The sequence below is a fragment of the Gloeophyllum trabeum genome (assembly GCF_000344685.1).
Source record: "Gloeophyllum trabeum ATCC 11539 unplaced genomic scaffold GLOTRscaffold_00016, whole genome shotgun sequence".
NCBI classification, from domain to species: Eukaryota; Fungi; Basidiomycota; class Agaricomycetes; order Gloeophyllales; family Gloeophyllaceae; genus Gloeophyllum; species Gloeophyllum trabeum.
This window is the reverse complement of record NW_006920425.1, coordinates 289,892-304,549: the sequence shown is the minus strand read 5'-3', so window position 1 is coordinate 304,549 and position 14,658 is coordinate 289,892. Positions and strand designations below refer to the sequence as shown.

The following is a 14,658-nucleotide window of genomic DNA, read 5'->3' as shown; positions in this document are numbered from 1 at the left end:
CTAACAGTAGGTACTCACTATTAGCCATTAGCCCATGTTCATAATATCCCGTCCGCTCAATGAAATTCAAACACGTAGCGAATGTCAGAGAGGCTGAAGAGGGGATACGTGCAGGTGTCGAAGATATGCTCACCGAGTCGTGGCCAGAGGGTAGGAACCTTACATTAGAGCCTTATACAGTCCCCAATGTACCATTAGTTATCCATTTAACGCGGTGCCATCGCAGTATAGACGGTTACTTACCTATAGCCTGCGTTTGATTCGTCGCCGTGCACTGGTTGATGTCCATAAGCCTTGAATATTTCCCATGGGTTGCGAGAAATATCAGAACATTGCGAGCGAGATATACGGCTGAATCAGCCCAGTGGAATAGCTGGCACGGGTGACGAGGTCAGGTTCGAAGGCGCCATGACGGCAGGAAGCATGTATTCGGACAGAACGCGGACGGCGCTGGTGGCGCGAGCTCTCATCTACATTCCTCTCATGAACTCTGATGTCGACATGTCTACGCTCGCTACGTGCACGTTCATACATATTGACGTTCGCGCTTCTCTCGCTGCTACGACGTATTCGTATTTGGAAGGGCTATACGATTGCTCGGAAGCCGGTGGATTAACATGCGGTAGGATGACGGGTGGGATCCAAGTACACATGCAATGCGGTTGCAACGATTACGCTGCAGTTCTTCCTCTTCTTCTGTAAGTCTTCTGTCATTAAAGCCTTATTTCTTCAATCTCTGCCTGCCCCGTTGCTCGAAGTGCAATTGTTTTACTGTTTCATTCACTTGCTATCCATTGGTATACCTCTGTCGTCCTTGATGTTATTATGCTAGCTTTCACCCAGCTACCATCTTCTTTGGCGGTTTTATTATTGTATCATTCTCTTCATAGCTTCCTCCTGTGTCGCTTCCCCTTGGATCAACACCGGACAGCTATCCAAGAGTTCGCTCTTCCCTTAGTCTCAACTAGCTATAGGTTGCAACAAGGCTCACATTCATTACAGGTACGTAGGTCAATGCAATCTGTATACCTTCCTCCTGCTGTTCCCTCTGTTTCTATCTTTTACACCACCCCTTCCGTTCACTATATTGCCTCCTTCCCAAGGTGGGTCATTCCGTGTAGGACTATTGCTTGATGATACCTCCATGAAATGCAGCTGGAACGTGACTGTGTACCTGACCCTATGTGAGTATCTGGCCTGGTCTGGGTTGCTACTGCTGATAGTATTGATTTTGCTCCATGTATGCTGGAACATGGGTGAATATTGGTGTTACATATACAGGGTAAGTGTGTATCAAGCATTTCCTATATGATACAACACATATTACTAGTATACAATGGCCATTGCTGCTGCCGCCGATGGGCGCGACGAGCTCGGGGTCTATGGCGATCGCGACACTCGATAGCAGCACTCAATTGACAGCACTGATATGTCCAGTCAATGTCACAAATTTTCTGTATTTAATGAGATTTATTGTACATTTTTATGACTATATATAAGCAAGAAGTCGTGCTCGTCGTTGTTGCCGACGACGACGGGTCGGTGGACAGCGACAGAGGCGGGATGCGCCGACGAACGCGGCAGTGACATGGCGGGACACGTGGGCAGCATCTTAGGGTTGGGGTCTATTACCAGACCCTTACGAGAGTTGGCCCGGGCAGCAGTGTGGTCGTCGGGGGAGACAGCAAGGGCGGGGATGTGGGCGACAGAGGGCAGCGGTTATTATACACGCTGGGCAGTGCTACGTACACTAGATACAAGGGACTCTGGCTCGTAAGTTAGAGAGCACAGGTGGGGTAGGAAACAGGTGGGGCATTAACGTGGGGTGGGCAAATAAGGTTTCCGAGCCTAGCTAGGCTCGCGACTCCGTCTACAGTCGCAAGCCTAGTTAGGCTTGTTTCTGTCGTCACTCGGGTGGAATGCTGGCTATCGAGTGGCGTCTGTCCCCCGTCCGTTTGGGACAGGGATTAGTTTATCCGTAGATTTAGCTGTACAAAGCACGCCCGCTCCGATGGAAGCAACTCGGGACGCGCGGGACGCGAAGCCCCGAGTCACCGATCGCAGACGGAGACATCGAGCTTCATGCGAGCTCAACGGACACAGCGACGTACATTCAAATGATATCCGTCCCCGACCCTTGCAGACCTAACCTTGCCTGCTCCACCCCTGAGATCCTCTGCTCGATTATCCCAGCGGCGAACTCCTCCCAACTCTGCCTCGCGAAGCGTACTGACTTACCTCGACGCCTGCAGCTGAAGTGTTTCGCGCTGCGCCAGCTTGCAGTACGTAGATTAGATGAACAGGGACCGAGAACGTTGGCGATCGGTCAAGCCAGTCGGTCAAGTGCAAAGCAGCTGTCGGATGAACGAAAGTCGGATTGTCCGACTTTCGTATACCAGACTCCTGCAACTCTTGACCAGCGTGCGACGTGATAGACAGTGCTCGACGTCCAGAAAGGATATTGTGTGATTGAAATAAAGCAGGCACATATACCATACAGCTTGCAAATGAATCTCTGCGAGACCAGCATGTCTACGTCCCATTCCTTGGGTCTGAGGGTCATACGAAGGCGTGTGGCAAGTGGCGTTATGATTCGCAATCCTCACTTGTAACCGTGTGCAATAAATTCACTCAGAAGTCGGGAATACCATCTGAATCCGTGAAGGCGAGTACGGGCGTGAACGACGACACCGGTAATGAGTGAGGAGGGGATGTGTCGGCACCAGAACTTAACCCACAGACAAAGCCCGATGAAGTGAACAAATCAAATCAAGAGCCCCCAATCGCATTGACAGACCAGCATACCGACGACAGCTGAGATATAAATGAGTACTGCAGTGAATACCAGGATTCAGTAGGGCCGTCGCTGCGAGCTCAGGCTGCAGGATGTTCGGACGGAACGCGTCTCCAATCACCATTCCGGTCTCGGACTCAAGGGGTGGACAATAATAAAATTTTAGACCGCATGATAGGAAATCCTGCTAAGGTCCCAGAGGCCCCCCTCCCCCCCGTGGGAGCGTCCCACTGTACCATATCGGGAAGGTAGGTAGGTCCCAGGCACATCCAGGTTAGGGTTTGCTTAGTCATCTTTCAGTGCTCCCACACGTCACTCTATTGTCACACTATATGTTGTCACGCTTTATGTTTTCTTCCGTGCAATGGCCAAGGCGAGGTTGTCCTGGCTAATAAAGCCCTGTAACCCTCACTAGCAAGCAATTTTAGTACCACCTGTACCGTATCTCTGCCATCAGGGCTGTCACAGAGCCAAATCTATTTTTAATAAATTCCTGTTAAGGCCCTCGAGACCCCCCCCTCCCCCCTTCATGCGGTCTCGGCTTCTCCCGGTGTCCACCCCTTGCTCGGACTCGTATTTCCAGCCACAACAGATCTCGTCCTCCTCTGTCTCTTCCTCGTCTGCGACGCATGACTGCTCCGGAACGGAACCTCCAGGTACTGCGATGCAGTCGGATTATCGCGACCGTCGCATCGTATTCGCAGTTGACGTCTGCCTCAAGCTTCAATCGATGGTCTCCGCCAGTCTGCATATTCGCTCACCAGCCGCGGATGGATATGGACGTCAAGATATACTATGGGTGGTATATGCGGTATCACCCGCCATAATTGTACGAGCATTGCCCTATCGATGCAATTATCCGTCAAAATTCAAGTTGTGGTCGACCAAAGCACATAGATAATCTCACAGAATCTCACCCAGGACGGCGGCCCACCTGCTCAGCATGCTGTCCTTCCCTGTCAAGTTATCCCATATACTTATTGTCAGTACATCTGCCTAGCAATTACCAGTAGTAGCCAGCTTAGGATAAACAGCAAATCGGAAGACATCTCTGCACATCAGGCTTGGGCCTGCTTGAGCTCGGACAATCTAACAGATACGTAACTCTACTTGCAGTCAGAGTCGTGCCTTCACAGTCTCCTGCGGTTTGCAACGTACCCCGCAGCTGGTGATCAGACTGACTCATCTGAGGTGGAATAGTAAAGATCTAGCTACAGCATCTGACGGTGTCTTCAAACTCAGAAGTAATCAGGACTATATTGGACATCTAACAATGCCGATCAAGAGGCGGCCCTGGACATGGGGAAGCTGAAACACTTCTCTGTGTCCAGGGCTGAGCTGCTGTTCGGCACTGGAAATACCCAAGCACTCAGTAATTGTCCCCTTGAGCAGGACATGAGTCAAAGTAAGCACTCGGCTTACAATACAATACTGCAGCTCGAGGACAGGCAACATATTGCTTTGTTGGACGGATCTCTCAATATACTGCTTCTTTCCCAGCTTCCCTGGGATTATGTGATCGGGACAGGTATATGCGACACCTGCCGGCATGCCACAAGCATCTCCTGGAAGCAGTGCTTGGGAGCCAGTGCCGCTTCCCCATCACATCTCCGAGAGACGTCTGCCGTGGTACACAGCACTTCCAGCCTGACCCCAGACATCGGACGAGGGTGGCAATCCCCTTACGAAACTCCGGTTGCTCAGTATATAAGCTCACCTCGTGAGATACTTGCGATCCGGATGCCCCCTTATGCCCTCATTATGCTCGTACACTGTCTGATCTGAGGGCTTCGACACACCCACTTATGCTGCCTCTATCTTGTGTAGCTCGTAGTTACCTATGCTTCTCCGGCGCAAGTGCCAGTGTCCACTGGCATAAGTACACTGGTGGTGCCTACACCTGCTTTCCGGTGGTGATCAGAGCAGTAAGCCGTCTGGGTAATAACATGCTAGCTTGAGTGTTTGCTTACCATTTCACGTCATTCAGATTCTCTGCAGGGTTGAACGGCTACTGCGAGTCCTCGCGATGTCTGACGCGGAGCGCTTGCGCCGGCCTCTTGTCCCTCAAATGATCGCAATAGCACACAAAATGTGAGTACTACTTTTTCCGCAAGTATGCATGAGCTGACTTGGTTGCAGGGGCATCCAGCAGCGATAACGATGGACCAGATCCGACGCGATGATAACGAGTGGTGGCAGTGTTGCGCACGTGGTGCTCATCTCGGTATGTCTGCCTCTGCTAGACGAGTCTGACTCTCGACGATGTGTTCATGCAAGCTTCGCTTGCAGGTTACTCGTTCAGCACGATGCATACAAAGCTCGTGGCTTTTACCTCGTTTCTTTACTCTGACCGATAATCTCTGGGAGCCTCGCTACGGCCCTCACCAAGTGCTGTCGCCGAGGAAGCGTAGAGCGGATGAATGAGACGTGTAGGGGCTGGAATAAATGGTTGAAGAAAACGAGGAATATGGCTGTATAACGCTCGGAGATGGTGAGTATGCCTGTCCGTATAGTTCATTGCCCAATGCTGAATTCCCCTACCTTCCGGGTGCCTTTCCAGGATACTTGATTTCGCACTTTGCAAACAAATGAGACGGAAAACTGCCGCTCTATCTGATGCTTTGCTGTCCGCGATTTCGTCAAATCCCTGTATGTAGTCGCTGAACTGTACGCGGGTGTGCATTTGCACTTCCGATGCCTCTGCAGCTGCAGCATTGCTTTCAAGGGTGCGCGTTCCCCGGAGTCTCGTCGGCTGAGTGGACTACCCTGCATCTTGGTCGTGCACACGCCGACAATGTGCTCTCCCTGGAGGGACCATTGTATACACCTCTTATCTGCGGAACCTATCGACTCGCGTCTCGCACGATCAGTTGCTACCCGGCTTCGTTGTCCCGCAGATTTTCTTCCCATTTTTCCACACCAGGTGGGGATCAGTTCGGAGTACGTGTTCACATTGTAAGTCTTGCTGCGCTGATCCTGCCTTGTAATCTCTTTCTAATGACAAATCATGCTCATAGACTTGGCAATGACACTTCACGCCGGCCTCATCATCAGCTTTGCAACCAGCGGAAGACAATGCTAGCGAACATACGGTCTTCCGCTGGAAGCAACCCCACGGGGAATCCTGAGCAAATCTTTGTTGTATAGGTGCATAGCCTAGATATTTATCTTTTACGAGCTTGATTTAATGTATTCCGCTAGGCTAGGCTACAATGTTAGCAGAAACCTATGTCCTATCACCTCACGAGAATTGGTTGATGAGGTATGCTTGATGTTTCTTGCTCCATAGCTCGCCTGTCTTCCAGATAAGGCCTGTTCATCAGCGGCTCGATGTGGACAATTGCTCCCCTGTGCCAGAGTCGTTCACCCAGTGAGTGCTATTCATCTGCTGTGATCAAGTTGATGCTGACTGTAATACTGCAGGTGTCACAATGTGGATAGAGTTGTGCCCGTGTTACGGAGCTGTACTTTCATTAGTGCTACCGACGTCATCTCGCTTTTGGTATCAATGTCTCTGCCTGCCTTTGCTGTCTCTCAACTAGGCGTGCGTTTGTTCACTTTAACAATGGCTATCCGACTCACCAGCAAACAGGAAGCAGTCGTGATGCCGTCCACAAGCCTCTTCGCCCACATATGCGCTCGCACTTCTTATTTACCCGGGTAGCACGGGTATGAGCCCAACACTACCCACGGCCACTGCCGCTGTTGTAATGGGGTGGCTACAGCGTAGCCTGTTCGTCGACGATGGGACAGATCAACCTCCGCCGAGCAACTCATTCGCAATACATGTACCTGCCACCGTGTCGTGTGCCGTGGACTGCTATGAAGGATTGACGTGCCATCCGATATAACCATTGCGCGGACTTCGGACGGCTGCACTGCTGCTATCTCCGCAATCCCCTGCAAAGTCGGGAAAGTCTATGCAGATCGACTTCCCCCGAGTCAGGTCCGTGGTCAACGCTCGCACATATGAATGCTGCCGCGTTCGTTAACAAGTCATCAAAGCTGGCAGTGGGTACTTCAGCCGACGAACTCCGCTCTCTTGGTTAGCTTTGCGGGTAGTGCGCTGTATGGTTACTGTGTGGATCGCCATCCGCAGACTCGGAGCGAGACGTCGCCAGTGTGCCGCCTTCGACAAAGCTTCATCCCACCTTTGCTCGCCTCCCGCCGCAAAGCTCTCTTTGAACGCAAGTACTCTGGCTCCCTGTGAGATGCCACCTCCACTGGCCTACCCTCGCTCTCGCCCTCACTCAGGGATGCACCGCGGACAACGAATCCACGACTTTCCCGGGTCCTCTCGACCTCAACACCACTAGTCCATTCTGGGGCCATCGCAGGACAATTATGGGACGGATCAACATCCGGCAACCAAGGTGTCCATGCCGGAGCCAGACTCGCAATGCTGCCTGCTGCTTGTGAAGACTAGCCTGGTCATTGTCTCCTCACTTCCCTTCACTGCACCCTCATTAGGCGAGCCACGGAGCCTACAAACCTATCTTCATCTCAACACTGTTACCTCCACTTCGGTACCGGGTCCCATAGCAATGACGGGACAGATCGACGTCCGGAATGCCGTCCGGTGGCCGACATCTACGGCCCTCGTCTGCCGTGCAACGAAAGGCTGTTGTGGGACAGTCCGGGGGTATAGCTCCATACCCGGCGGCTGCAGCTATCTCTCATGTACTCTTGATGACTACGGAGACTAGTAACCTCAGTGACCACTAACCGGGTCGGCAGGAAGCATCACGCTGCAGTGTGCTCCTCGGCGTGCAGGAGGCATCTGATGTTCTCTCCTGCCCCCCCTGAGCCGGCCATCTCCCGATGCTACAACAACGTGTAGGACAGTCACGATGGTGTTTGGAAGTCGCGCGTAACCAGGGGATCAGTGGCGGTGTCCCCCCTCCGACGCTTCCCTCAACTGCGGCAATGAACTCTGTCACCGCCGCTTGGATGCAGTAGCCTGAGTTTGCAGGGTTAGGGTTTCGGAAGCTTAGTTCGGACGCGATAACACAGCACAGGGCCTCCATCAACTGCGCAGATCTTCGGACCCGTCTGAGGGGATTGAGCGCATTGTGTCGAAGAGTTGCTTCAATTCGGAGGCGAGCAATGATCGTTGTTTCGGCGACATATCCCATAGACGGCCCTCCAGCGGATCTCCGGGCAAGCGCGTCATGACCATGAACACGCGGCCCGGATACTGGGGATTTGGGACGACATCGACCAGGGACGGTACTGGTCCGCGCACACGCTGAGAGATAAATCGTAACGCATTTGCCTCGTGCACATCCACGGCGCGCCCCGCCTTCGCATAAAGGTCGAAAGGCAAGCGGAAGCAGCTGGGAGATGTGGTTGGACCATATAGACGGAGCCCCATACGCACTAGGAGTTTGTACGCATAAAGCCTGATGTTTTGAGGAACGAAAAGCCATATAGTCAGGAGGAATCCCATGGCCTCTCAACCCCAGGGTGGAAAAACGCGTTCAGGTTTCAACAGCCGAGTCCGCTGCGTGCGTCGTGGTAGCTGAACAGAAACGCCACGCCCATGGGAAGCATATAACAGGCTGCACTACCAGAACCATGAGATATTGCGAATCAGGTCGACTGTGTTGCGGTACTCACACATTGCTCCGCATCTTCGTCCCGATGAAGGGGCCCAAGGTATGTCTAACGTAGATAACATACACAGCGACAGTCTTCTCAAGATATGTACTTTAAGGGACATCTGAGATGCGCATGACGAGTTATATAACTAAATGCAATCCTCCCAACAACGTTGAGGACGCGCGGCCCGTAAAAGGAAGGTCGAGGCCATCGTGAAGTGAGTGCACAGGCGGCTGTGCGGCAAGTCTGCGTAGCGCCCATGGTGCATTCCCACAGTCTCCAGAGAGGATGAGGACGCGAGGTGGATGGTTCTAGGAGCCTGATGTAGAGTACGTAGGGCGGTCCTGGGAGGACACGAAGTATTGTATTTTATGTGATATTTACTGAGAATGACAATTTCGTTGGGGTGAAAAGGGGGGTGCACCAGACGGAGGGGAATGCATCAAGTCGGTCTTATAACTCTGGGCGCAGGTGTAAATCACAGTTACTTTTATAGGAATCAAAGATACAGTGCATGCAAATAGTTCCTATAAAAAATATTTGAGGATTCAACCCACGGTGCTTACGATAAGCTCGACAATGGTGTAATGAGTTTTGATTCACGATGTATATACATCTTATTGAACTGAGAACCCATCGGGAAAAAATGGTACTGAAACTGCCCACATCCAGACTCGAACTCCCGACCTCGTCGGAAAGGTGACATGCAGTATACCAACTGAACTACAAGGACAATGACTGTCATGTCATTGTTCAATATATATTGGTACGGTATACAACTAACCCGCTGAGCCGACGCTGCCCTGCGGAGTGGACGCCGCGCCGCGCGGGGTCCCATTACGTAATGCGCGTCCTCAACTTTGTTGGGAGGATTGCATTCAGTAGTTATATAGCGGAATAGCATTCGGCCCCATCTAACATAATGTACACCGCACTTCCCCTCGAACACTACCCTATGACACCTTCCCTTGCATGTAGAACAGATCCTCAAACCTCCACAAACACGATTGCCCTGCATAATCTACGATCCCTAATAAGCATCCGGATCCACCCAGAACATCAGGTCACTCACCGAACGTATCATGCCTATCGCACGCACACTTCCCTCTCCTCCATTCATCGTATCCTCTCGGGCAATGCTGAAACGGGTCGTGGCGGTACCCGATGTCGCTGAAGAAGTGGATCCGATCCTTCGGCTGGAAGAGCGCCGCGGCGATGCTGTGGACCGGCGCGTCGCCCCACCGCTGAAACCAAGATTGTGTTCACCAGTTCAAGAAACCGAGTGTGCGGAAATTTCGAACACTAACCTCGTAGTAGAACCCGCCTTTCGACTCGAGGAAGCCGAAGAAGGCTTCGTAGGCTTCGCTCCGCCAGAAATCCATGTCGGCTATTTCGAAGTTACTCCAGACTGAGGGTGTCTGTCACCAGCACTCGCGAACAAAGCGTGACATACTTACAATGACACAAGTTCCATGTAAGGCCGTGGTCCTCCGATAAATAATCCATCCCGTTATCCTTGTCTATATACTCTGGATGTTCTTTCATAAATTCTGGACGCGGTCGTTCGCAGTGAGAATCGCTTCCAACCGATATAGTCCGTAGAAAAGATGTACTCACCTTTAACGGTATCCCACAAGGTCGGGACCGTTTTCGGAATCTCGTCGAACGTGATTGTAAATCCTACAGACCGACATCCGATTAAATTATTTGGAGATACGGAAAAAAACTCCGCACCGTAGGTCTTTTTGTGCTCCTCCATAAACAGGAAGGGGTCGTAGTCTAGATCGCAATACAATTTAATCGACGGCCTGTCCGGAGGGTTAACAACGCAGCAGAGTAGTAGAGGTACTGGGAATGAAACATCAGGAGGATGGGCATAAGACGTACTCGACGCGCCAGTAATATCTATAGGGTTGCAGAAGCGAGTGCTTATAGAAGAACTGCAAGCCATCGTGAGCAACACAACATTCGAAACACCATTACTTGGAGTACGCACCCCTGAGTTGAATCGGCACATATTTCGATATCTGAATGCGAGGTCAGAGATACCTCAGCTTTCAGTCTATTGCACGCACGAAACACTATCTGCATTGACCGTAAGCAGGCGACGACGTACAAGAGCGTCGATGAGAGCACACCTCCATAGATGACTCCTTGCATCTTCATCGTTCTCCTTGCCTGCTGTGCCCTGCCTTCGTCTATCCAGTCCGGCTGGACCCAGTGTTCCCTTGGGATAAGCCCAAATTGCATCGGGGCATCCGTCAACACGCTCACACGGCTGAAGATCGACCATATAAGTTCTACAACTTATCGACGGAGGTGACACTGACGTCTTAAAGTAATCCGTAAATTCCTCGTCGTTAAGCAGGACCCAAGGATATCCGAATTTCTTGTTGAACCTGTCTTCGACTTGTTGGATGGTGCTAACCACGCCAGCCAGGTCGCTATTCCGGCATAAGAATACAAGCGTTGCGTTCGCTCTCCCTCGGCGAACTGGGGCTACTCGTAGGCTTTCCGAGGGTATTCCGACTTCATTGTGTTGCGGTGTGTCTGGTGGAGGCTGCGCTTGATTCGGGATGCCCAATTCCAGATGCGTTCGGTCTAATTCAGCCGTCTCCTCGGAGTACCGGAACTCGTGGATGGACTCGTAGAGTCTCGATATGGTGGTGTCTTGGGATTTTGCATCGCGAGATATACGCAGGAGGAATAGCAGTGATAACTAATAGAAATTTGATGGGATCCACAGTTAAGGAATGTTTATGGGCGTCAAGTCAATCTCGAGGTCGTGCACCTACCAGGATGACCAGGCTGATTAGGATGTAACGTCTATGTCCCAACAATGACATCTTTGCCGAGCACGATGCGCATAGGCTTCCAGCCCAGAGTGCAATGTGTCCACTGGGAACGATTCGCATGGTAATCAGCCTTACAAAATCCAAATAACCGTTGACTAACCAGACAGATAGACGCGTCTAGCAGGATGCTCTCGCTCAGGCTGGAGGTCAGCGCATGAGATCCTCGCATCACACCGAAGGGTGTTAAGTACGCTGGATACACCTGCGAGTGGTGTTTCAAAGAACCGCCACCATCATATGGTTCAATGCGCAGCAATCATGAGAACTGCTTCGAATTCGAACCTTACGAACGCGTCGCATATCTCATCCGGCCTCCGACTTTAGTTATTATAACCGAATAATTATAGCCGGGACAGGTTATAAATAGCCGGCTGCCACAATGCCGGATGGCCATGAATCCGACTTGACGTCCTCCTAGGCCATATATGAACGAGAAGAAACACATCTATTCGCAACAGTGATTATTTTCCAGTACAGTTGTATTGACCTCTTCTTTTTCTTCAGCCTACAATCCCCGATTCTACAACGCCTCAAACAACCTAAGCCTGCAGCTTCTTCCTGACGAGCTCCTTCAGGGTCTCTCCGTCCTCAGCGAATTTCTTGATACCTTCATGGAGCTTGTCGAATGCCATCTGGTCCTGGAGGAGCGCCCACCTGAACTCGGGCTCGTTGTTGATGAACGAGACCTTGGGGATGGGGTCCGCCTGGAGTGCCTTCTGCGAGTCGAGCTTCTTGGGCACGGGGTCCGTGCTCTTCTTGAGCTCCTCGAGAAGACTCGGCGAGATTGTGAGGAAGTCGACACCTGCAAGCGCCTTTATCTCGCCTATGTTGCGGAAGGACGCGCCCATGACGATCGTCTTGTAGTGGTGCTGCTTATAGTAGTTGAAGATGCGCTTAACGCTCTGCACGCCGGGGTCCTCGTCACCCTCGTAGTTCTTGCCCGGCTGGTTCTTCTTGTACCAGTCGAGAATGCGCCCCACGAATGGCGAGATGAGCGTCACGCCCGCCTCGGCGCACGCGACGGCCTGCGCGAAGCCGAAGAGCAGCGTCAGGTTGCAGTGGATGCCGTCGTCGCGCTCGAGCTCGCGGGCGGCCTGGATACCCTCCCACGTGGAGGCGATCTTGATCAGCACGCGCTCCTTCTTGATTCCGACCGAGTCGTAGAGAGCGATGAGCTCCTTCGCCTTGGCTTTGGTGGCCTCCTTGTCGAATGACAAGCGGGCGTCAACCTCTGTCGAGACACGACCAGGGATGATCTGGAGAATCTCCTTTCCAAACTCGACCAGCTAAACGGGCAGTCAGGATCCGATTGAGGCTCACAGACACCCCACGACTATACTCACCAGTCTGTCCATGGCCGCGTTCGTCTGCTCCTCAAGATTGCTGCCCTTCTCCTTGCCATACTTTACGGCATTGTCAATAAGGCGGGCATATCCCGGCTTGTTGGCAGCAGCCAAGATCAGCGACGGGTTCGTCGTCGCATCCTGGGGCTTGTAGACATCGATCGCTGCACTCTCATCAGTATCGCCAGCCATCGGGAGCGCATCGTACCCGCACTCACACTCGAAGTCACCGGAGTCGGACACGACAACGGTGCCGGTCTGCTTGAGCTGGTCCAGGGAGGTGGTCATGATGGTGGTTACAATGGAAGTCTGAGGGAACGTCGGTGACGCTTTGCGGTATATATCTCAGGACGCGTCCCCGATAATCCGAACGTGGGAGTTCCGGGCCGAGTTTGGGGGATGCTCAGTAAGACGTCACCGGGGCGCCGAAAGACCGGCAAGCGGCCCCAGGCTTTTCTCCGCACGCTGACTTGGCAAGGGAACCGGATTCCAGTTGTTACATGGAAGCTTCAGGCAATCGGGAAGTAGCAGTGACATATATTATGGGAAGACTGGAGTTGACGTCTCGTTCTTGTAAGGGTTAGAGAAGTCTAGTCACCACAAGAGAGTCGTGTCTAGCGAGGAAAAATCACTCAGTATGCATATGTATTCCAGAGAAACCCATCTTTAAGTCATCACTGTCAATGCTAAGCAGGGGGGTTACAGAGCATTGAGAATGATGTCAATAAGTATTGTCAAAGCCGTTTGATCAATTTGTAAGGGCAAAGGCACTGAGAGTCAAGTTTAGCAAGTGTGAATATTAATGATCACCGTGATATCCACACACATGCCTGTCTCCCACATCCTATTGGTCAAAATTCACATCCCTGATTACATCCTTCCACTCCTCCAGGACTCCCGTCATCCTCTCACACTTCTCCCTGATTGTTTTCTCCGCTGCAATGCCCAGTGGCAAGTAAAGTGGCCATGCCTTGCCTGTAGCCCTGCCCTCTCCCCTTACCACATCCACTACGGCCCGCATCGCCTTGGTGGGGTCACCCTTCTGTGTCCCGTTGATTGAGTTGTAAAATGCCTGGGAACTCGCACGTAGTTCGTCATAGTCGGGGATCTGGTTCTCCAGGAAGAAGGGCTGGGCGAAGATGCCCTCGGTGCGGAAGGCACCGGGCTCGACGATGAGAACACGGATGTTGAAGGAGGCTAGCTCGACAGAGAGGGTTTCACCGATAGCTAGAACACACTTGGGTCAGCTTGAGACCGTGGAAAGCTTAGCTTGGGTTACTCACTTCGTACGGCGGACTTTGAGGAGGCATATATGCCTTCCTTGATGCGTCAGCCCGGCATATACCCCGGTATAAGCCGAAAAATGTACCTCCACTCTGTAACAAACACCAATGTTAACAACCGAAAACATGGACACGGATGTGAGGGTACTCACCGGATTCTCCGGCATCCAACTTGTCCGGCTGCCAATCACCACAATAGTCCCAGACCTACGCTCGCGCATGTATGGCAACACAGCCGTAGTTACGTCCAACATTGAGAACACGTTCGATTGGAAGATCCTCCTCACCAAATCCGACCTACCACGAACAAATGAGCATTGGTCTGTGATACGCTGGTACAGCTATTCACGCACCCGGCCTCCTCCAATAGCCCCTGCTGCGCCCAAGCAGCATTATTCACGAGAACGTCTATCCTTCCCCAGAATTGCATTCCCTCTTTCACCACTTCTTTGAGGTTCTCCACCCCCGAGTCGATGTCCAGCTGTAATACTCGCAGACTGCTTGTATGTGCGTCCGACGCGAGATCAAAGAATGCAGGTTCCTGTATCTTGGCTAAGTTGCGCGCTGTCGCGATGACGAGGTCACCGCGTTCGAGGACGAGCTTGACAAGTCTCCGTCCAAAACCAGACGAGGTTCCTTAATGGCAAGCGTGATGGAAAGGACGGGTTACCAAGGACTGAGGACACACCTGTGATGAACCACACTTTCTGGTCAGACTCGGAGGTGGACATATTTCAGGTAATCCAAGACTGTCTTCAGCTGTAAGTAGCTCTGTACCACTT

The 14,658-nt window shown here is 52.0% G+C and overlaps 5 protein-coding genes across 5 annotated transcripts; 1 reads left to right on the top strand and 4 right to left on the bottom strand.

The window, feature by feature from the left end:
• Positions 1 to 4,093: 4,093 nt before the first annotated feature.
• GLOTRDRAFT_96457 (uncharacterized protein) lies at positions 4,094 to 5,218 on the top strand (the record flags this gene model as incomplete). The annotated part of the gene is made up of 6 exons (XM_007872066.1): positions 4,094 to 4,199; positions 4,323 to 4,497; positions 4,629 to 4,719; positions 4,782 to 4,885; positions 4,964 to 5,018; positions 5,084 to 5,218. The coding sequence occupies 6 exons, from the start codon at positions 4,094 to 4,096 to the stop codon at positions 5,216 to 5,218; spliced, it is 666 nt and encodes a 221-aa protein (XP_007870257.1).
• Positions 5,219 to 7,820: 2,602 nt separating this feature from the next.
• Positions 7,821 to 8,243, bottom strand: GLOTRDRAFT_49137 (uncharacterized protein; the record flags this gene model as incomplete). The annotated part of the gene is made up of 1 exon (XM_007871983.1): positions 7,821 to 8,243. The coding sequence occupies one exon, from the start codon at positions 8,241 to 8,243 to the stop codon at positions 7,821 to 7,823; it is 423 nt and encodes a 140-aa protein (XP_007870174.1).
• A 1,075-nt stretch (positions 8,244 to 9,318) lies between these two features.
• On the bottom strand, positions 9,319 to 11,080 carry GLOTRDRAFT_118026 (glycosyltransferase family 15 protein; the record flags this gene model as incomplete). The annotated part of the gene is made up of 12 exons (XM_007872065.1): positions 9,319 to 9,416; positions 9,468 to 9,639; positions 9,703 to 9,803; positions 9,853 to 9,945; positions 10,013 to 10,075; positions 10,130 to 10,203; positions 10,283 to 10,335; positions 10,392 to 10,422; positions 10,471 to 10,480; positions 10,534 to 10,673; positions 10,726 to 10,879; positions 11,023 to 11,080. 12 exons carry the CDS (start codon positions 11,078 to 11,080, stop codon positions 9,349 to 9,351), a joined length of 1,017 nt encoding a protein of 338 aa, XP_007870256.1. The 3' UTR covers positions 9,319 to 9,348.
• Positions 11,081 to 11,676: 596 nt separating this feature from the next.
• On the bottom strand, positions 11,677 to 12,976 carry GLOTRDRAFT_81419 (transaldolase). The gene is made up of 3 exons (XM_007872064.1): positions 12,812 to 12,976; positions 12,594 to 12,757; positions 11,677 to 12,536 (listed from the first exon to the last, which is right to left on the bottom strand). Exons 1-3 carry the CDS (start codon positions 12,879 to 12,881, stop codon positions 11,790 to 11,792), a joined length of 981 nt encoding a protein of 326 aa, XP_007870255.1. The 5' UTR covers positions 12,882 to 12,976; the 3' UTR covers positions 11,677 to 11,789.
• Positions 12,977 to 13,379: 403 nt separating this feature from the next.
• On the bottom strand, positions 13,380 to 14,607 carry GLOTRDRAFT_123239 (NAD P-binding protein; the record flags this gene model as incomplete). Its single annotated transcript, XM_007872063.1, has 5 exons — positions 13,380 to 13,830; positions 13,877 to 13,969; positions 14,029 to 14,173; positions 14,230 to 14,512; positions 14,565 to 14,607. The coding sequence occupies 5 exons, from the start codon at positions 14,605 to 14,607 to the stop codon at positions 13,438 to 13,440; spliced, it is 957 nt and encodes a 318-aa protein (XP_007870254.1). The 3' UTR covers positions 13,380 to 13,437.
• Positions 14,608 to 14,658: the final 51 nt, after the last annotated feature.